General features: G+C 25.1%; 1 protein-coding gene across 1 annotated transcript; it reads right to left on the bottom strand.

The window, feature by feature from the left end:
- Positions 1–16,949: 16,949 nt before the first annotated feature.
- On the bottom strand, positions 16,950–19,810 carry LOC122850421. Its single transcript, XM_044149572.1, has 2 exons — positions 19,772–19,810; positions 16,950–17,552 (listed from the first exon to the last, which is right to left on the bottom strand). Exon 2 carries the CDS (start codon positions 17,550–17,552, stop codon positions 16,950–16,952), a length of 603 nt encoding a protein of 200 aa, XP_044005507.1. The 5' UTR covers positions 19,772–19,810.
- Between the last annotated feature and the right edge of the window lie 4,383 nt (positions 19,811–24,193).

Genomic DNA, 24,193 nt, shown 5'->3' with positions numbered 1-24,193 from the left:
CAATTTACTAATGACTACAGTGTTATATTTTTGACTATCTTCTTGCATTATTCGAAGAAGATTATTAGTTTCATTTTTAATCAGAATCAGTGCTACTTTTTTTGAGACAGCATCATTCATGTCTTGAGCATCGGCAATGTGACATAATTTTTTTTCTGCAATATCATAATTTCCGTCTTCTGTAAATTTGAAACCTTCTCCAGGTGGTCCTCTTCCTGCATCGCCATCACTTTTTCCTCCGATAGAATATTTTCGTTTATTTGATAATTGACGTCCGAATATATCAACACTAGACATTATTCCACTCCAATGTCCTTTTAATGACTGTACATTAACGACTGAATGAAAATATATATATTAATAAATAATACCAGGTTCTCTTAATTCTTCAATAATTGAAAGAATTTCATTAGCGTGACTATTATTGCCAGCTTTTTCTGAAGCTTCAAGTAATTGAAGACGATTGACAAGCTTATTGGGATCATCCCAATATATATAATTTGTATTATTTATTTTCTTATTTTTTTGTAGTGTTTTGTATTTTGGTAATACAAGTGCTGAACCTTTTTTGCTCTCTACTTTTTGTTTTCTCAAAGACTTTTTTATATTTTTGTGTCCTGTTTGTCAGAAATGCACTATCAGGTTTGAAATTTTTACGATGTGCATTTGTTAATTTTATAATTTCAATAAAAATTTCTCGATCAACTTTCCGAATAATAGATGCATTAAGTGATTGTCGAAATAATAACTCCAAGAGACCTTGAGTAGCCGGATTAATTTTATCTTTCACATAAATATGATGATTTTTTATTTCAATCATTAAATTACCAAACAATAATTTATTGTTTTTCAATTTTTGAATGGTGTACATTGTATTTTGAGCCTTGTCATGAGAATTTATTGATTTATGCCTCTCAAGGTGCTTCTTCATCATCCAAATTTTTTTTTTTCTTTGTTATATCTTCGTCTGTGTCATCATCATCAGCATCACTTATATTATTCTTATGAAAAGTTAACGGATCAATATCAATTTTTTCATCATTATTTGTCAGGATTGATTTTTCTTCTTCTCCTTCTGTCTCGTATTCTTCTTCTGTCGTGTATTCTTCATCTTTTCTTTGAGCATTATTTTTTTTTATTGCTTGATTTCCACTGGAACTTGGTGCTGGTTTGTGTTTTGATACATATGCTAGCATTTTTTTGAAAGGTTCAGTGATGGGTCCTAACACCTCACTTGTTATTCTTTCATTTTCAACTCGACCATATTTAATTAATTTATGTTTACGTCTTATAGAGTCACTTGCTTTTTCAATTTCATGCAATAATGATTTTTCAGCATGTAAGCTTGTATGCTTCATGATAGATAATGATGCTGTTGACAGTTCACAGTACACAATCCTACTGTCTTTTATTTTGAAATTTTTACTATATATCGTATAATATTACTCTAAATTATCTGATATTTTTTTTTAGATAGTAGATGTACCAGTGGTGGTGGCAGAGGGAGAAACTGTATTTTCAGCAGAATCGTTTGTAATGTTTATATAACAATCAAAACCTCTCCTGTATCGGCCATTATTAATGTCACTATCTTTGTCAATCACAAGGAATCCATATTTATCTTTATTCCAATATGTCGAGCATATATTGCGGAATTTTACAAATTCCATGTCAGTATTTACATGATCATTGTATATATGCTTCAAATTTCTTTCATCTTGACGAAAAAGTACAAAAAAATTGGCATTATCTCTCACCAAATGTTTGGGTATGTGAGCATAGGTCTGAGATAAATGAAAACTATCAACTACTTGATGTCTACCCATGCAAAAAACATTACCAACAGGAAGTTATGAAATTGAGGATATTGAAAGTTATATCCAAAAAGCAATATGTCTGAATGACGTTACTATTAGTATTAAACCAAATAACAATGAACTACATAGTGAGGTTAAATGTAACAAACGTATTCATTTTGAAATAGAAGACTCGATTGGAAGATTGTTGGGCTTTACAAAACGAATCCTCGAAGCTGATATTCTACATAAATCTGACTTGCCTGTTGCTATATTAAAGGTCAATACACTCCAAATTCAGTGTAACATAACAACCGGTGCATATATGAATCAGCACAAAGTTCACACAATACATGAATTTTTCCCAGTTGTGCCTCCTGGATATAAGATTGTTGAAGTACAATTTATCTGCCAGTCACAGTGCAAGCAATACATCAATTGCAATTAAAAATTGTCGATCAGGATGGTGGAATTGTGGATTTCCGTGGAGAAACTATTACAATTCGACTACACATTAAAAGTGTCAAATAGGAAAAAAAAATATGGGCATCGTTTTTTTTTAAAAAAAAAGAAAAAGAGAATAAACATAATAATAAAATAATTGGGCAAAGCAATAAATGCGAGACATTCTGCCAAAAAAAAAAAATCAGTCAAAAGCAAGGAAGCAAAGCGATAACACATCAGAGTATTCAGTTTCTCAAGAGTCTCGGTCTCAGTCCACGTCAACAACATCTACGGAAATAAAAGTGTCATTTTGTTGCTTTTTTTGTATTATACCATGGATGAAATTTTAAGTATATAAGAACCGATCATTTTTGATGAATCGATTGCCCATTGTGAGTTACATGCTTATCAGCCCTATGGCTCTTCAACATTTAATAACAGCGATGAAATCCGGATTGGAATTCAACATCAAGTTTTATGTGTACTGCCAAGTAAAAGTTCACTACATACTACTGGACAATTTATTACAAGTGACGGAAAATCTGTGCCAAAAACAACTTCATTGGTACGAATGGCAATAGCACACATGTTTGAAGAAATTCGCTATGAGATAAATGCAATTGAAATTGATCGGAGCAAAAATGTCGGTCTTACGACTCTTATGAAAGGATATATTTCCTTAAGTCCAAATCAAAAATCATTATTGGATACTGCCGGATGGTTAATGTCTGATGAAGAATCATTATTCGATTCGAGTTGTTATTTTGATATTTCAATACCACTGAACCTGCTGCTAGGATTTGCTGAAGATTATAAAAAAAAAATTATCAATGCAAAACATAAACTCATCCTAATAAGAGCAAATAGTGATGCGAATGCTTGTCTACAAGAACAACCTGCGGAAGGAAAAAGTGGCGAAAAAATACAAATTAAACTTCAAAAAGTGGAATGGATTGTTCCATATATCAAAGTGTCTGATAAGCAGAAAATTCAACTTTTAAATTACATTGCCAAGGATCCATCCATAGCAATCAGTTTTCGTACATGGGAATTATACGAGTATCCACTATTACCTGCAACTACAAAACAAAATTGGAGTGTGAAAACATCAACACAATTGGAAAAACCGAGATACATAATTTTAGGCTTCCAAACAGGACGAAAAAACTGTAACAAACAATTCAAGTGTTTTTGATCATTGTAACTTGCGTGATGTTAAGCTGTCTTTAAATTCACAATCATATCCTTATGGAAATTTAAATATTGATTTTGCTCATAATCAATTCTCATTGTTATATGATATGTTTGCATATTTCCAAGCTTCCTACCATTACACAGAAACACCACAACCATTATTTACAAGACAAAAGATTTTGGAAGAAGCTCCACTTATTGTCATAGATTGTTCAAAATAGAATGAATTTTTAAAATCTGGACCAGTAGATATTCGACTTGAATTTGAATCAACAACACAATTTCCAGCTCAAACATCAGCTTTTTGTTTGATTTTACATGATCAAATTCGTGACTAAAAATTTATTTCATTCTCTATCGTTACAATGATTACTGTTACAACTAAAAGTTATTTAATTTTTTGACACTTTGTTTGTAAAAGACGCCATTACGCACCAATTAGAGTGCGTAAAGAGATACTTTTACGCACGATTTCTTGTTGAAAAGTATTTCTTTACGCACTATATTGTTGCAAAATGGCGTCTATATTACAAACCTCGTGTCAAAAAGTAGTGTCATACTCGTCACCAGGTCGTTTTTAACTCGCCTTCGGCTCGTTCTCAACTCCTGGTGACTCGTATTGACACCTTCAAAATCGTGCAAGAATCACCTACTTCACGAACTAGTTATATAATATACCATTCATTCATTTTGCTTGTTCCTTCTAATGGGTCATCTTCATATCCGGAATCGCTTTCTTCTAACTTTTAAAATTCTCTGTTTTTACTAATTTTGTTGTACCATGATTTTAGACTGTCAATGTCAAATATTTATTTATGAAATGGTCGAATCCGATTTTATTTATTTGATTTACTTTTTTCCCTCGGTTAAATCAGGATTCAACGTTTTAGTTGTTGTTGAAGTCATATTATATTTTTTTTTTGCCAAAATAATTTTACCTGCAAATGAATTAATTGGTAGATGTATAATTTCTTGTATTTTTTTAAATTCGAAATCAATTTTTGGTATAATTTCATTTTCCTCATCATCTTCGAATTTCATATTAGCTTCTACTGGTATCATTATTTCTTTATTATTTATTAATGAGTATTGTTCATTAACTTTTTTCACTGATTCTCCAGTGATCGTATATATTTTGTTTAACTTGAATGTTTACTAATTTATCATGTAAATAATTTTTTTTTGAAACCTTTTTGTTAATATACCTATATATATTAGACCTGTGCAAAAAAAAAGAATTTTTTTTTTTGTACCCTCCTAAGGTCTAAATTTGTTCTTTATGATGACACAAAAAAAAAAATAAAAAAATTTTTTTTTTAGGATTTTTTTTTAACCCGCTCATCGGGTTTTTGTATTTCCCATTTGATTAACACGCGCGCGTATGGCTGTACATCTTTGACTTTGCATAACTCAGTCAGTTTTAATCCTAGAAAGTTGATATTAGTTTCATTTTGTAGCTTATAAAAATACCTTCAAATTGTCACTGTACATTTTTTTTGTACTGTTTTTTTTTTTTTCGTCTCAAAAAAAGCTTTAAATTATGATTTGCAATTTAACTGCTAAACATATTTTATTGAACATAAAAATTTTTTTCTTTATCAAGCTTAACAATTTTATACTTTCGAATGATAATACTTATCCTACTAATAATAATAATAAAATACGTTTACAAGTTGAATTGCATATACCTATAAAGTCATGGTTTTTGAGGTTTTCTTGAAACAAAACTATTAACAGTACAAAGAAAATGTACAGTGACAATTTAAAGGTATTTTCATGAGCTAAAAAATGAGACTAATATCAACTCTCTGAGTTGATCAAAACTGACTGAGTTATGTAAAGTCAAAGATATACAGCCATACGCGCGCGTGTTAATCAAATGGGAAATACAAAAACCCGATGAGCAGGCTCAAAAAAAATCCTAAGAAAACAATTTTTTTATTTTTTTTTTTTGTGTCATCATAAAGATCAAATTTAGACCTCAGGAGGGTACAAACAAAAAAATTCTTTTTTTTTGGACAGGTCTAATATATATATTAGGGTGGTTCTTATTTGGGTGATGAAAAATTTTCATCGTGCCGCCCCCTAATATCGTTGAAAAAAAATTAAAAAAATTTTTGGGCTATATAAGAAATTTTTATTTTCATCCTAGCCACCCCCTGTAAGAGGGTGAAGTTTCCCATTTGAAATACATGGGGTTTTCTTACTTAGACGTAAGAATCGATCTAAAAGCGTCAATTATGCATGGAAAAAATCTTTTATTAGATTAAATCATCGAGACTGAAGTCTGCTTCGAGATAAAAAAAAAAAAATTATATGGGTCATTCCATAATTTTTTTATTACGCTAAAATTTTTTTTTTTTTTTGTTCGATTTCACTAGTTTTCAACGTTTTCAATATAATATGAGTGTTATGACATTATACTTCATATATTTGATAGAAAAAAATTAAAAATCAAAGAATCTATGGGTCATTCCACGAAATTTCGTTCAACTCTAAACTATTTGTAATATTATTAAATATTAAATATTGTCTTGAAATGAAAAAAACAAAAAACATTTATTTATACATTTTGAGTTATTTATTTTTTTTTAATTTCTACGTGACCGTTGTTTTTTTTTTGCATCAGGAAACGGTATTCTGACACAATCTGTATGACAAATCGCTTTTGATCTTCATTTTGTGTTATTATTGAATTGTATTCATCAAACAGGCAAACAGCTCGTTTAGCAGCAGCATTGACGGCTCTCAACTCCGTCACTGTTTTCAAACCTCTTTTGTAATTGATATCACTATGACTATAGAGATCAATCAACTTCTAAAAATCTTTCATCAATATAAAAACGAAGAAAGAATAAATTGATTTATAATCTAAATTAAGTCCATAGCCGTTTGATACAATAATTTTAACTTAATATAGGAAAAATTGCTGTAAAGTTAATCTAGGCATCGGATTAATTTATTTGGTTACACCCTTTCCTTAGCTATTTTTGCCATGATTCATTAATAAAAAAGCTATCAGCAATTGTTCCTAAAGAGAGGATGTAACCAAATAAATTACATCGTAGTCTAGATTTATTTCACAGTTATTTTTTCTATATTAAGTTGAAATTATCGTGTTAAATGGCTGTAGAGTTCATTTAGATTATAAATTAACTTATTTGGTTACATTTTTTTCTCGGCAACGTTTGCAAATATTTTTTTAATTAATTAATTATGGCAAATGTATCTAAGAAAAGAATAAAGCCGCAAATAAATTAATTAACAGTCTAGATTAATTTCGTAGCCCTTTTTTTTTATAATAAATTGAAATTATTTCGGGAAATGGCCGAGAAATTAAATCAGACTACGAATTAATTTATTCGATTACATTCTTTTCTTAGCAACATTTTCCATTGATAATTCATAAAAAAAACTATTGGCAAATGTATCTAAGGAATGGATATGACTAAATAAAATAACTCGTAGTCTAAATTAATTTCTCAGCCATTAGCCTCAAATATTTCAATCGATTATAGAATATTTTGCTGTGGAATTAATTTAGACTAGAATGTATTATTAGTAGAATGAATTAATGTATTTGAAAGGAACTTTTGGATAATATTTAATTGATTTATTTGTCTATTTAATTCTTGAATAGGGTGCAATTGAAAGCACGTTAAAAGGTTCTGTCGATTTTTTAAATCGAAGAGTAAGTCAACAGTTTTTTTCTGTTTTCTGTCTTTTTCGCACTCATAAAAATACTGTGTTTCTAAGTCATCCACAAAAGGTCTCTAGTGATTTCTCAATAATTCCTGATCAAAACCTATTTTTTTTTACTTGAATTATTAATTGTAAAAAAACTAAGCTCCAAACCTCTTTTATTTTATGTCCATACGTTTTGTCTTGCCTCATTTTATAACCCGATAGTTATTTTTTTACATTGTCATATTGTTGATTAGAGATATTGCTATTTTAATGGACTTTTTTTTGACAAAAGTCGCATTCTCTATAATAGCCTATGGTGAAAGTTGCCAACTTTGATAATTTATAAAAAAATAACAAGCATCCAAACAATTACCAAAAAATTACATAGAATGTATTAGTATTTCAATAATCTACTGTATAAATTTCGAAGCATTCTCATATTCGGAGAAAAATCGACAAAATCCTTTAAAATTAAAATTTTTGTTTCAACTTAAAGAAATTATAAATAGATTTGCAAGAAATGACAATTTGAGTTATAAGATGACCTTTAATTTTATTGAAAAATAAGAAAAATAAGATGTTATTGGATATTTCGATCAGTTAATCCATATTAATAATTAAACTGCACCTGAATAGCCCAAGGAGGTATTCAAACATAGATGAACGGGCTAGAGTGAATAAGAATATTTCGTTCTGTCTTTTTTTTTGGTGCAGGGCTGATGTCAGCAGTTTTCGAACTGACTTACTCCGAAATTTTAGGCTTCAGCGACAGCCTATGCTTCAACACAGTAAAAAGGCAAAGCTCACACTTCTTATTCAACTCCATGGTTTATACACATCATGCAATCGAATTTGAAAATTCAATATTTGTAGTCTTTTATAACTTATAATTTGTAATACATGAAACGTGTGTACAAAAATGACCCATTTTATAAATTTACGTGTAATGACCCATAGATTTTTTTATTTGGAATTTTTTTTCATCAAATATATAAAATATAATGTTATAACACTCATATTATATTGAAAACGTTGAAAACTAGCGAAATCGAACAAAAAAAAAAAACTTTAGCGTAATAAAAAAATTATGGAATGACCCATATAACTTTTTTTTTTTTATCTCGAAGCAGACTTCAGTCTCGATGATTTAATCTAATAAAAGATTTTTTCCATGCATAATTGACGCTTTTAGATCGATTCTTACGTCTAAGTAAGAAAACCCCATGTATTTCAAATGGGAAACTTCACCCTCTTACAGGGGGTGGTTAGGATAAAAATAAAAATTTCTTATATAGCTCAAAATCTTTTTTAATTTTTTTTCAACGATATTAGGGGGCCGCACGATGAAAATTTTGCCATCACCCAAATAAGAACCACCCTAATATATATATATTTTCACATCGTTATTAAATTGGCAATAAAATAACCAAGCCAACCTGTTGTACACGAGCCAAATTCAAGGTCAAACCAAGGTACACGCCGTCACCAGATTTATAAATTAAAACATCCACAACCAATGTAAGTACCTTTATTAAATAAATTTAATTCAGTGTTTGTTTTGCAATTATAAATTTGTATAACTTAACTTGTGTAAAAACCACGCGTCATCGTTGCGTCAAGTTTAGAGTCAGTGTTCTGTCTAATTAATGACTGGATTGCTTCTCAATCCCGTCGTGAATGTTTCGGGCTTCGTATGTCGTTGATTGAGGGTCGTTTTTGTATTTAAATAATTACTAATCACTGACTCCGTAATGACCGCATGGTTTTAGCGTCTCTCTTTTCACGCGACGCGCAACTATTTTTATATGAAGACTAATTAATTTAAGGGTTTGTGTGTTGAATTATCATGTAAAGGGTAACTTGTTTATATATTAAAATAAATTGTGTTCCGACTTATATAAGAATTACAGGCGTTGTTTAAAGTTATTTCTATTGTGTTATTGTGTTACATTTTCGCGTATTTTCCAGGTTCCTTTTTACCTCTCCCTACATTACGCAAAATCGTCTCCCTACCCTTCTAATGTTTCTTTGGTGAGCAGGATAAACAGGGCTAATTAAAATACATATCTAGCAGGATTATTTTATAGGGCAATATTGGTTGTCTAATAAGTAATCTGGCTACGATATTTCAATAAATTACCACCAACTTTACCAATAATATGTATGCTGAGTAAAGGCTAGTTGATATTAGGCCTGACGTGGACCTTGATTGTGTACCTTGACCTTGACTTTTGTGTGACAGGTTACAATAATTATTTTATTACAAATAAAATAATTAACTTGATTTACATATATCTATCTATATAGACAGGACTCTTATATATATATGTGTAATATATGTAATTTACACCAGACACATATATTAAATTAACTTTTGTTATAACACTGAATTTACACTAATGTGCTACGGTAGGATAGCTTTTTGCGGCGTAAAACGTGGTAGCAACAACTTTGGACCATGTGGTCGTAATTTTTATAGTTAAATATTCAATTAGTTTGATTAAATAATTCAGTCATTTAATGCAACAAATTATAATTTAAATCATTCAATATTTATTTAAATGGTTAGATTAACACGAAAACGTGTAATTGAATTTAAGTTACTCGAGCAGGAAATCCTTAGACCATGCGGTCGAAGATTATTACAATTTTAAGTTAAGACAATTCAAATGAATTTAGATTATCAATTTATATAACCAAATGTTACATAAATATATTTGAGAACAATTTAATAAAATAATTCAATAAAATATTGAATGAAAATTAAACTTACAATTTGTGCTGCTGTTTTGTAAAAATTATTCTGAGTTCTTTAGACAATTAAAATTTGTCGAGGCAAAGTGCCAAAGCTAATTGTTATGACTTTACAAAATTTTTTATATCAATTAAGTATATAATATGAAAATAAATATATAAGTATAAATTTTTACATGTTGGTATACGTAAACATTAGGTCAAGTGTCAATACCGATAGAGGAACCGGTTTAGTGTTCCCCCTGGGTCACGTACGCAACTGCCGTGCATTAATTCTATTATCGTCGCGAAGGTGAAGTCATCGATGGATGTCCTCGACCTTTAAGATCAACTAGACAATACAATACAATTTAAATTACTGAGAATCCAGATAGTTTGACGCCCATAAAAAGGTCGTAAAACTGAAATTCTAATGTCAGTTTACTCATGATATATTTGATCCGGATATCATTGTATATTTCTTTGAATTTACTTTATAGCTGTTCTAAGAATTTTATATATATAATTGTTGTCACGAGAATTTTTGGGTAATAAAAATCAATAAATTAGAATCCGAAATGAGAGATGGGAGACTATATAATCTGGTTCTTTTGTGTTAATTAGTTAGTCTTGTCCAGACCTCAGATCGTTGTTTTCTACAGAAATCAAATAGCATTCTAAAATAATAGTAAGAATCAATTGACTTACAAACTCACGCCAACCAATTCGTACCGCTCGTATACCAACAACGTAAGAATAATTTATTATTAATAATCTTCATCTTTTCTACATATTTCGATTAATGTAAGATCATATATTGAATGATCATAGTAATAATTTCATTTACTTTATTTTGGTTTTCAACAATAAATATAATTTTAAGTTACATGCATTGGTATATTTTATTTAACTACAACCCTACAGTCATATAAATGTACGAGCTGCACCCGATCTTTACCTGAAAAGGACTGGATCAAAACGAAGCAGTAATAAATTAATTCCAGGTGCATAATCTGGAATTAACAAGTTTACTTTGAATATAGTAGTATCAGGGAGCATATCCCGATACGATGGTCGAGTTATTATATTTTTAATATAATAATTCAACCAATAATTTGCTTATGTTCAAGGAGCATATTCTTGACATAACATAATAGAGCTGGAAGAGCGGTGTCCTGGTCGACTAACATCCCACAGAATCCTCATCGATGGAAAAATCCATAATGGAGAGAGGGCATCGTTCGGGGATGTTCGGTTTTCCTTGGTTCATTTTCCATTTTCCTTATGTCGCTTGTGTCTTATTAGTCGGCCTATATGGTCCGACTTTAATTTATTATTTGATATTATTTCTAATTATTGGGAAATTATATGAGTGGTATCGACAGAATCCTTATAATTTCAGGATTCTATCGGTATCATTCATTTTATTAATGTATTATTAATCATTTCTTTGCAAATAAGCATTGTTCCCAACTGACCTTAGGGTCAGTGTTACATTTTATTCGAGGGTGCAAGGTCTCTAAATCCTTCCAACGCAATACACTTGTCGTGCGTTAGATGGAGTTAGGATTGCCAAAATACACCCTGATATTATATATTTTATTAAATAAAAAAAAAGAAAAAGTTCAGGCGTTTAACCACCGGACATTACAATATTTACTGTTATTTTCTATATTTATCGTACTTTTTTTTATATTCAGTAATTTTTCCTTGATATTTTTCTATAATTTTCTATATTTTTCTATAATTATCGTATTTTTCTTTATATTCGGTGATTATTCCTCTATATTTACTGATATTTTCCATATTTATTGTATTGAGATTAAGGGACTTAGAAAATTTCTTAGGGGGGGGGGGGGGTCCAGAAGAAAAGCGAAAACAATAGGAAATTAAAATTCCCTAAAAAAGAAATCAAATGATGTACATGAAAAAAAAAATTGTTGTATATATTATTTTCTCCTTATATATTACTGAAATTCATCTGATGTTTTGTCTTGATGATGATGTTGTTCAATGAAGCGTTTATATTGAAGAAAATCGTTTTTTGTTTTAAATTTTTCTGGCAATTTGTCCCAGACAGCATCAATTGAGTTTGGTGTAAGCAGAAAAATATATCTCTCTGGTAAATTTGCAATATCTTCTATTGCCATTTTTCCAGACTCTCAAGATGACAAAATAGCTGAATCGATTTTTTCAATGATTAAACTGATCCTCAGGTAGTTCGGAACCATGCTCTCAATTTTTGTACATTATCCAATGCACAAGTAAGAGTCCATAAATTGAGATGATAAGTAGAGTATAGGGAGAGATAGCGGGCAGCGTGCTGTTAAATGGTATACGATCCACGAAAAAACCGGTTTTGGGAGTCGTTTTTTTACCTGCCCCCTTTCCCTCTGTGCCGCTTGCTCGCGTTCCCCCCTCGAGCACCTACAAACTCCGCGGGGCCCATACGCGACTACCCTGATAAAGTACCCTCAAAAAAACTACCCTTAAAAAACTACCCCTATTATTTTATTTATTATTATTATTATTATTATTTATTATTATTATTTATTATTATTATTATAATAATTATTTTTTTATTACATATATATTTTTTTATTATTTATTTATTGTTATTATTATTTATATATGTACGTATGTATATATATGAATAATAATATTATTTTTTTTTTTTAAATATTATTTTGTGATGTGTGCGCGCGCATAGGTGCAAGCAGACTACAAGCAAAAGTGTCAGCAGAAGTGTGAATGGAAAATGTGTGTGAGCCAAACAAGTGTTAGTGTAGGGCGGGTCTTGTTTTGGTAGTGTAAAATGTTTATAGCGCTGCAGCGGCAGCAAAAGTCCCAGCAAAAGTTTGAATGGAGAATGTGTGTGAGGTAAGTATGTGTGTCGAGAGAGAGAGAGAGAGAGAGAGAGAGAGTCAAATATGTGTGAGTGTAGTGCAACCATGTTCTGTAAAGTGTCTATAGCGCTCCAGCGGCAGCAAAAGTCCCAACAGAAGTTTGGATGGAGAATGTGTGTAAGTCAAGTACGTGTTAGTGTAGGGCGGCCATGTTTGTAGTGCTAGTGTTCAAATCAGACTCTGTGTATTCGTATATACGAATATTATTTCATAAACAACCCTTATTATTTAAACATTGATATTAATGGAAAATTATTGAACAACCCTTATTATAAACAACCCTATGATTCGAATATCTTTATTAAATGCACTTGTTATTTCATAAGAAAATTCTTTCATATACTTATGTATTTAAAAATTTAATTAATTTTTTATTATTGAATGACTTTACTGTTTATTTTATTATTGTCATATTATATACTACTGTACATCTGACATAGAAGTTCCAATGGATACTAATATATCTATGTGACATGTAAGCAAAGCAGCAACTGACTTTTAAATTCATGCGCACGCACCCAAAAAAGCATGAATAATATATAGATATACTGTCACTGTAGTATAAGGCATGGGGACCCATATGGTTGTTTACATATTTTTGAATGTAGAACACAAGTGTTTTGAAATATTTTTATAAGAGTTAAGACATCGGTAAATGACACTTAACATTTATAAGATATTATTCAATGATACTTTAAATACTTATTATTAAGTTTTCCAAACTCTCTCTACTATTTAAATAATATTATTAACATTATTCCTATTATTATTCGATGAATATTTTATTGTTATTATTTTATTATTATAAAAGTTATCTTTTTAACTGGAGCTATAATTTAAATATAACAATAACTATATATGTAATATCATTTCAATATTTTTTAATTTATTATTATTATTATGATTATCGTATTTTTACTTTTATCAATGTAAATATGGGTATAAATAATGTTATTTTTATTTTGAATACATTGGAGTTTATTATCATTTCATATTATTATTATCATTATTATTGATATTATTATTATTTATAACCATCAAAGTGAGCTCTTTATGAACTAGGACTATAATTCAAATATAATAATTATGTTATTATTATTTTGATATTCTGAAATGCTTCATCATTCAATATCATTAAGATGATTATTAATAGAGTTACCTCACCAAACTATATTTTTCATTTAGATAAAATAATTATTACATATCTGATATTTTTTTATTATTTTAATATTTTTAAATTTTTATCATATGACTTTGTGTATATGTGCCATCCCTTAATAAAGTCGGAAGATACTTGTACGCACCATGCGACGAAAAACACAACTAAATGTCTATAGTCGTTTATGAGAGGTAAGTGTATAGTGTTCAGGAGTGTATATACTGTGTAGTCAGGGGCGTACATATAGCTGAATGTACAAATTAATGTTTTTCATTATCACTTTCATATAATTCATGTATAGATGTACTTACACACCTATGGTTAAATATGTATTTTATCCCTTTTAACTAGATCGACTATCAATAATAATATGTATTTACAAGTTATCAAACATGTATTACATAATTTTAAAAAAACTATAATTGATAAATATTTTAATTCAAACTTTACTTTAATATCAAAGTCCAATAAAAAATGAAATTTAATCTGATACTGAAGAATGTGATTGTTATTATATATTTGAATATTCTTAATTATTCTTTTTAACAATTATTTTTTCTTTTCTGATAGATATGTATGGGAAATATTTACAGACACACACACACACACGCAACGTGTATTCACTTGTTTGTATTTTTGAATGAAATAATTTTTTTGAATGAAGTAATTAAAAGGTGAAAATAAAATTCCCTACGATTATTTTTTTGTTATATTATATTTATTGTTATTATTATAATTGAGATATATTTATTATCATATCTACAAAATTCAAAATGAAATTAATTCTTATATTTGGAAAAAGAATTCACTGTTTTTACTTTATAAATTTCTTAATTTAAATGCTTTATAAAAACTTGAATAGAAAAAAAAAAACATCTGTTATTCTTAAAATGACTCATCTTTACATGAGAGAAATTGATATTATTTTTATGTAATGAAAAATTAAATAAGAAAAAAACAATATTCACACTTGAAGGAAATCGATATTATAGACATGATATTTTCATAGATTAATTTAAATTTTTTAAAAAATCAAATGAAGAAAATTATTTTTATAAACTACTTGTTAAGAGAAATTGATATTACCAACATGATATTCCATATATTAATTTAAATATTTTACAAAATGAAAAACAATAAATTATTATAAATTATTACTCTCAAGAGAAATTGATCTTACCGACATAATACTTTCATACCCTAATTTAGATGTTGTACGAAATTAAAATAAAAAACAATAAATTTTTATAGATTAATTATCTCAAGAAAAACTGATATTACCGACACACCGATTTATATATATAATCAAAAAAGTAATACAAGAATTAAACCAAACACAATTATCATTTGAAAATAAATTCCTTATTTATACGTTAGAAATAAATATGAGCATTTTATCTGAACATATATTGAAAAAAATTAAAATATATTTATAAATATACCAGCGTAAAAAAAAAAAAAATTATTATACATTTCTATTTATACTACCTTCCATTCACATTTGTTAAAAAGAAAAGTCAATAACCGAAATAATGATTTGTTAAAGAACTTATGTCGAGCAGCTGTCATTGTTTGATTTAATATCAAACATGTTTCATTATTTTATGATTCTTCAGGTTTATTATTTACAAGTTTAAAATTAAACAATTATTTTATAATTATTATTTTACTTGTATTACTTTATTATCAACAATTGTTCAATTCATGAAATGTTTAATATGTAATTTTTTATTTGTTCAAGTATATTCACTTCAAATTTATAATTTTCAAAGTATTAAAAAATTAGAATCAAGACATATTAAGTTTTTAATATTTAACATTGTAAACTTTTATTTTAATTTTGTTCTAACTTTTTTAGTAAAATCGTAAAATATTTATTTTATAATTTTTATAATGAAAAACCATTCACTAATAATTTTTGAAGGAAGAAAGAATTTATTATATTTATAATTTTTATTTTTACTTTTTCAAAACAATTTTCTAATAATTTTTAGAAAATAAATTTACTATAATTATAATTTTATTTTTCAATTTTTCAAAACCATTCACTTATATTTTCAGAGAATAAATTTACTATATTTATAATTTTCTTTTTCAATTTTTTAAAACCATCCATTAATATTTTCTAAAGAATGAATTTAATATATTTTTAATTTTTAAAACAATTCAGTAATATTTACCAAAGAATAAATTTAAGATAGTTATAATTATTATTATTAATTTTTCATAAACACTTACTAATATTTCAAAAAAAAAAAAAAATTGTTACACTTATTATTATTACGTTTTTTATTTATTTATATTGAAAAATATTATTTCTAATATTTTAAAAACATATATTAATATCTTCTCGAAACGATTTACTACAGCGATAATTTTTATATCTTTATTTGATTTGAAAACATTTACTTATATTTTTTGAAGAAACAATTAACTACAATTGTAAGTAATCCAGTTTTACTTTTTTATAAATGAAAAATTTATTTTTAATATAAAAAAAACTACAAGTAATATTTGAAAAAGAAAACAATTTACTACAGTTATAATCTTTATATTTTTACCTGATGATATCAAAATTATTTTTAATATTTTAAAAACATTATTAATATTTTTTCAAATACAAATGTAAAAAAGTTTATTTTCTTTCTTCACATTAAAAGATATTTAATATTCGAAAAATCATTCACTAACATAATTCCAAAAAAAAATATTACTAAAATAAAAAATAACTAAAATAAAAGTAAACAATTTACTACAGTTAATTTTTATATCTTTATTTGATATCAAAATTATTTTCAATATTCTAAAAACATTAATATTAATATTTTTTTACAATTGTATTTGAAAAAATATTTATTTCTCTTTCTTTACATTAAAAGATATCTAATATTTGAAAAATCTTTCATTAACTATCACTAACATATTTAAAAAAAAAAAAAATATTACTAAAATAAAAAATTTTTAAATGACAGAAAAAAAATAATGAAACATTTTACGATAATTCATTCAAGCAGATACATTTTAATCTGATTATGCATTTGAATTCAAATACTTGATAGGTATTGGAGGTGGACAAGGTTTTGGTTCTTGATTTAATTTTTTAATTTTTGTTAATGCTAAATGAGCAGCTTTTCTTTTTGCTTCATTTTTTGTTCGAGCTGATGCAATAGAGCTATAGTCTTGCATAGTAACTTGATTGAGTGGATAACGGATCGGATAAGTTACTTTTATTGTAAATAATGGATCATGCTGTGGACCTTCACAATTTAATTGTTCATATTTTGGAAATGAATTTTTTTTATGACAGTATTCGTTCAATACTGAAACAGGATTATACCCCAAGTAACTATCATTTTTATTTCTTATTGGGTGTTGATTTTCATTTTCGTCTTTATTAATTAACATCTTTATTTTATCCATCATCTCTATACTGGCTTTTTCCATTACTTCTTCTGTTGTATTTCCAACCACAGTAACTTCTATTTTTCCGATGAGTAATAAACATATAGTTTTTTTACTTCCATCACGCATTGCTTCACCAATCTCCTTACGTAATTTAATGTTGTTGAATGAGCAAAATTCTTTTAATAGGTTCCAGCGTCTGTTGTTATTGTTGTTGTTGTTGTTGTTCATCTATAACAAAATAATAATTAGTACTACGTCTTAGTATAGCTTACACTGATTTTATTATTTTTACAAATGCCATGCTCATGAAAAATATACAAGTAAACTGAACTAGAAAAATAAACATTACCAAAAACTACGCTCAATTTAACATTCAAATTTATAACAACTATTGGATAAACTACTTTTTCATATTTATTTAAATATGTACGCTCAAAGAAAAAATATTTTAAATATTAGCGATTCTATTGTAACATGAATATATTTCACATATAATTAAAATGAGTAAATTATTTTTTTTATAGTTGAAAATATAGGTAGTGAATAAAATATTTACTTTTTTATATATTTAAGTATAACTACTCAGAGAAAAAAATTATTATCTTTATTGTTACATTGATATTTTTTATAAATAAAAGTTGGATTCAACAATTAATTTTTAAAGTTGAAAGAATATACCTACTGAATCAATAATTTTTTATATCATAAATATTTTATAATGAGAACAACTTTATTATATTATTATATTCGAATATACACAGTCAAAGAAGAAATGATTTTGAATGTTACTGTTCTTACATTAATATATTCCATATACAATTTATTTAAAAAAATTAATTCTTAATGTCAAATGATTGACACTGGTAAAAAATATTTTTTAATAGAATTATGAACTAATCGTATATGTATTATAAATAAAAAAATAGAAATAAAAAAACAATTAATACTTTACATAAAAATAACCTATCTACATTCAAACTTTAGCTAAAATAACCATGCGCATTTAAAGTGTACACTCAGCTGTCATTCGATGAAGCTCTACTATACTAAGTCACATAGTAGTTTTCGTATGTTTCAAATCTACCTCCCAGCATTTGAATTCTAAAGTATAACTATTATAAGTGGTATACTTTTCTTTTATTTTTTTTTTATTTCAAATATGATTAAGTTTTTAAGACTATCATTCTTTATTTTAAAATCATTTTTGTCTAAATTATTATATTTTATTAGGACTATATAATTATAATTATAATTTATTCATAATAATTTCTTTCAATTTATTCACATATTTTTAACCGATTATTATTTGTTACTATTTTTTTTCTATTTTAATTGATTTTAATTTCATAAAAAATTTTCTTTGGTAATTATTCATTTATAATTATAATTCAACTATTATAATACTATAAATTTATTTTCTTGTAGATTATTTTTGATTCAAAAATTGTAATAGAAACTTTTTATTTGAGAAATTTTATAACAATTTTATATTTATAAAATTTTATTTTATGCATGTAATCATAGTATTATTTATTTTATAATTAAAAAGTTATTTTTTATTCTGAAATATTTCATTCAAAAATTTTCTAAACTTTTATTTCAATCGATTAATTATTATTTGGTTAATACTGATTAGAATTATTTATAATTTATAAAAAATTATCTTTAAAATATTATTTTTATTTGAGAATTAATAATTTAGTTATCTTTTATTAATTTATTAATAATGTTATAGTAAAAAGATTTTGTTGTTATTTATAGATTAAATTTTTTATGAATGAAATATTTGAATTATACAAGTGTTTAAAAAACTGATAAATTGAGAAAGATTTTGTATCTGTTTAGTTTTAATGATGGACCACATCAATTTATAATAGTTAATATTTTGAGTTATGCTTTCGCGAATAAATAAAAATTTCGAATAATATACATACAATCTACGTTATAGCTACTACATGAAAATTTATTCAGTATAAATTGATAACAATTCAAAAGTAAATGTAAAATATATCTTGTAAATTATATTTAAAGCTAGCAACAAAAATATATTCTGTAAAATGCTTTACTCAAAAAAACAATTGACTAAAGAATCTATTTTTAATTTGTATTATAACCAAACAAAATGCAGTGCAAGTTTATTCTCAAATATTTAATTTTTTATTAATTGTTGATAATATTTTCATAAAACAATCGAATAATTCTTGTTAATCTTTATCTAATACCATCTACTCTGCCACTTTTATTATAATTATTATCCTACTATCAAATATATAAATATATAAAAAATACAAAAGAACATTATGCAAAAATATTTTTAATGAAGGTAATACTTTTTAAAATAATAATATTTCCAGCAAAAAAACTTGAAGAAAATAGTTTATAAATAAAAACACTAATAAGATAATAGATACACTCATAAATGTCAAATGTAAAAAATTAGTACTTACTTTTGATAATTGAACTTTGTACGATAACACACTGATAACTGATAGTAACTTTTTATAACTAGGTTAATAGATATATAAAATAAATTAATTGATATTTAGGAATTTAAAATAACTTTGAATTTACGTGTGATTTCAAGTAAGGATAATATGTGACTACCATAGAAAGGTCAGTTACGAAATGCAATGTAAATTGGGGCAGGTAGATAGGTGAGTAGTGGGAAAAGGGTCTAACTTATTGAGACTGTTTTATTGGAGAGTATACAATACTTTTTTCTATGATTGGATGGGATCTACTATTGAATTACACGCCTTCATCACATGCTTAGTATATTTCTCATGTTTTCGCAAAATAAGTTCAATTTATGTTTTGATAATTTGTCATTGAAATTATTTTAACGTTGAAAATAAGTTGATCTATTCCGATAGATGTTTATTAAACCTTTTGTTTTATTTTTGTATAAAAATTATCATAAAATTTTTTATATGAATTTTATATTATAAGTTTTTTTATTATATTCAATTATTAGAATTATTATTACAATTCATTCTCAACATTAACTATTTTTTTAACTTTTGGTTGAGTGTTAACTATATCAATACATTTTTTATTTTTTTATTTATAAAATTATTATTTTTTAATATTTTTCTATACAAAATATCATTTTTATTTCTTTTATCAAAAAAATTATTTATAATAGACTCCAATAGCAGGTGTTGAGAAATAAATACAATGTATATAATATGTATATATATAATAATAAATCTTTAAATATATACCTAAATATATAAATAAATAAATAAATGTTAAATATAATAATAATGTGTATATAATAATAATGTGTATATAATTTTATAAAATCTGTATAATGAAAAAAACTTTAGAATATTAGTTTTTTAATAATGTTCTGTATATATATAAAACAAAAAATACTACATAAATATATGGAGATGAGAAAAAAAAATAATAATTCTAGTAAGAATATTCTAACAAGAATAAAAAATTTAACAAACTATAAAATACAATCATCAAAAGATGTATTCAGTTTCTTTATATAAATAATTTAGAAATGCTAAATTCAGTGGAAATTCATGGTGGGCTTAGAATTACGTATCTATGTCTTTGTGAACAATAGTCTTTTATTCTGACATCTCTTGATGTGTTTTCGAAAAGACTTAACAACGTTTGGTTTTCTGTACTATATTTGAGATAGTTTATTTCACTACTTTTCAGGTTTTTTAAATACCTATTCTATTAGAAATATATATATATATATATATATATTTGAATAACACTTTGTATATTTTATTAAAATAATAAAAATATAAATTATTTAAACTATTCATTTTTTTTATGATATAATTTTTGAATGCATTCTATTCATCTAAATTTATTAAAGACATATAATTAAAACTTCAATATTTTAGTTTTGTGTATTTGTTATAAATAATTGTTACAAAATTTAAAAAGTTAAATGTAAATAAATTCCATTAAAACTATTTTTATATTTTTTTTTGTGGATAAATATATCGAATATATATTTTTTAATATATAATTATTGTTAAAAATTTCTTAAAAAGTAATAAAATGATATTTTCTTTCTGAACATTAGTATATTCTCATCTCTGTATAACATATAATATAATCTAATATGATTAATATATTTATATATAATGAATTAAATAATTTAATATATTTATGGAATTGTTGTAACTTATTTGATCGTGAAGAATGTACAAGTTTTGTTATATCATTATTAAAAAACTGAATAAATATCTTTATGTGATATAATTTTTATCGAATAATAGTTAACATAATAAAATCAAGTTCTATGTTACATAATTAAATTATACATAAAAAAATCGACACTCATTCACAAGAATATAGATATATACAAAGAAATATATTAATGTAAAATAAAAATGATATTTTGTATAGAAAAATATTAAAAAATAATAATTTTATAAATAAAAAAATAAAAAATGTATTGATATAGTTAACACTCAACCAAAAGTTAAAAAAATAGTTAATGTTGAGAATGAATTGTAATAATAATTCTAATAATTGAATATAATAAAAAAACTTATAATATAAAATTCATATAAAAAATTTTATGATAATTTTTATACAAAAATAAAACAAAAGGTTTAATAAACATCTATCGGAATAGATCAACTTATTTTCAACTTTAAAATAATTTCAATGACAAATTATCAAAACATAAATTGAACTTATTTTGCGAAAACATGAGAAATATACTAAGCATGTGATGAAGGCGTGTAATTCAATAGTAGATCCCATCCAATCATAGAAAAAAGTATTGTATACTCTCCAATAAAACAGTCTCAATAAGTTAGACCCTTTTCCCACTACTCACCTATCTACCTGCCCCAATTTACATTGCATTTCGTAACTGACCTTTCTATGGTAGTCACATATTATCCTTACTTGAAATCACACGTAAATTCAAAGTTATTTTAAATTCCTAAATATCAATTAATTTATTTTATATATCTATTAACCTAGTTATAAAAAGTTACTATCAGTTATCAGTGTGTTATCGTACAAAGTTCAATTATCAAAAGTAAGTACTAATTTTTTACATTTGACATTTATGAGTGTATCTATTATCTTATTAGTGTTTTTATTTATAAACTATTTTCTTCAAGTTTTTTTGCTGGAAATATTATTATTTTAAAAAGTATTACCTTCATAAAAATATTTTTGCATAATGTTCTTTTGTATTTTTTATATATTTATATATTTGATAGTAGGATAATAATTATAATAAAAGTGGCAGAGTAGATGGTATTAGATAAAGATTAACAAGAATTATTCGATTGTTTTATGAAAATATTATCAACAATTAATAAAAAATTAAATATTTGAGAATAAACTTGCACTGCATTTTGTTTGGTTATAATACAAATTAAAAATAGATTCTTTAGTCAATTGTTTTTTTGAGTAAAGCATTTTACAGAATATATTTTTGTTGCTAGCTTTAAATATAATTTACAAGATATATTTTACATTTACTTTTGAATTGTTATCAATTTATACTGAATAAATTTTCATGTAGTAGCTATAACGTAGATTGTATGTATATTATTCGAAATTTTTATTTATTCGCGAAAGCATAACTCAAAATATTAACTATTATAAATTGATGTGGTCCATCATTAAAACTAAACAGATACAAAATCTTTCTCAATTTATCAGTTTTTTAAACACTTGTATAATTCAAATATTTCATTCATAAAAAATTTAATCTATAAATAACAACAAAATCTTTTTACTATAACATTATTAATAAATTAATAAAAGATAACTAAATTATTAATTCTCAAATAAAAATAATATTTTAAAGATAATTTTTTATAAATTATAAATAATTCTAATCAGTATTAACCAAATAATAATTAATCGATTGAAATAAAAGTTTAGAAAATTTTTGAATGAAATATTTCAGAATAAAAAATAACTTTTTAATTATAAAATAAATAATACTATGATTACATGCATAAAATAAAATTTTATAAATATAAAATTGTTATAAAATTTCTCAAATAAAAAGTTTCTATTGCAATTTTTGAATCAAAAATAATCTACAAGAAAATAAATTTATAGTATTATAATAGTTGAATTATAATTATAAATGAATAATTACCAAAGAAAATTTTTTATGAAATTAAAATCAATTAAAATAGAAAAAAATAGTAACAAATAATCGGTTAAAATATGTGAATAAATTGAAAGAAATTATATGAATAAATTATAATATAATTATATAGTCTAATAAAATATAATAATTTAGACAAAAATGATTTTAAAATAAAGAATGATAGTCTTAAAAACTTAATCATATTTGAAATAAAAAAAAAATAAAAGAAAAGTATACCACTTATAATAGTTATACTTTAGAATTCAAATGCTGAGAGATTTGAAACATACGAAAACTACTATGTGACTTAGTATAGTAGAGCTTCATCGAATGACAGCTGAGTGTACACTTTAAATGCGCATGGTTATTTTAGCTAAAGTTTGAATGTAGATAGGTTATTTTTATGTAAAGTATTAATTGTTTTTTTATTTCTATTTTTTTATTTATAATACATATACGTTTAGTTCATAATTCTATTAAAAAATATTTTTTACCAGTGTCAATCATTTGACTTTAAGAATTAATTTTTTTAAATAAATTGTATATGGAATATATTAATGTAAGAACAGTAACATTCAAAATCATTTCTTCTTTGACTGTGTATATTCGAATATAATAATATAATAAAGTTGTTCTCATTATAAAATATTTATGATATAAAAAATTATTGATTCAGTAGGTATATTCTTTCAACTTTAAAAATTAATTGTTGAATCCAACTTTTATTTATAAAAAATATCAATGTAACAATAAAGATAATAAT

The sequence above is a fragment of the Aphidius gifuensis genome, linkage group LG2, assembly GCF_014905175.1.
Source record: "Aphidius gifuensis isolate YNYX2018 linkage group LG2, ASM1490517v1, whole genome shotgun sequence".
NCBI classification, from domain to species: Eukaryota; Metazoa; Arthropoda; class Insecta; order Hymenoptera; family Braconidae; genus Aphidius; species Aphidius gifuensis.
The sequence above is the reverse complement of the archived record's forward strand: the minus strand, read 5'-3'. Positions and strand labels throughout refer to the sequence as shown.

What these genes read in the sequence shown, in the direction of transcription:
- LOC122850421 (XM_044149572.1), bottom strand. Translation starts at nt 17,552, where the DNA reads ATGAACAACAACAACAACAACAATAACAACAGACGCTGGAACCTATTA.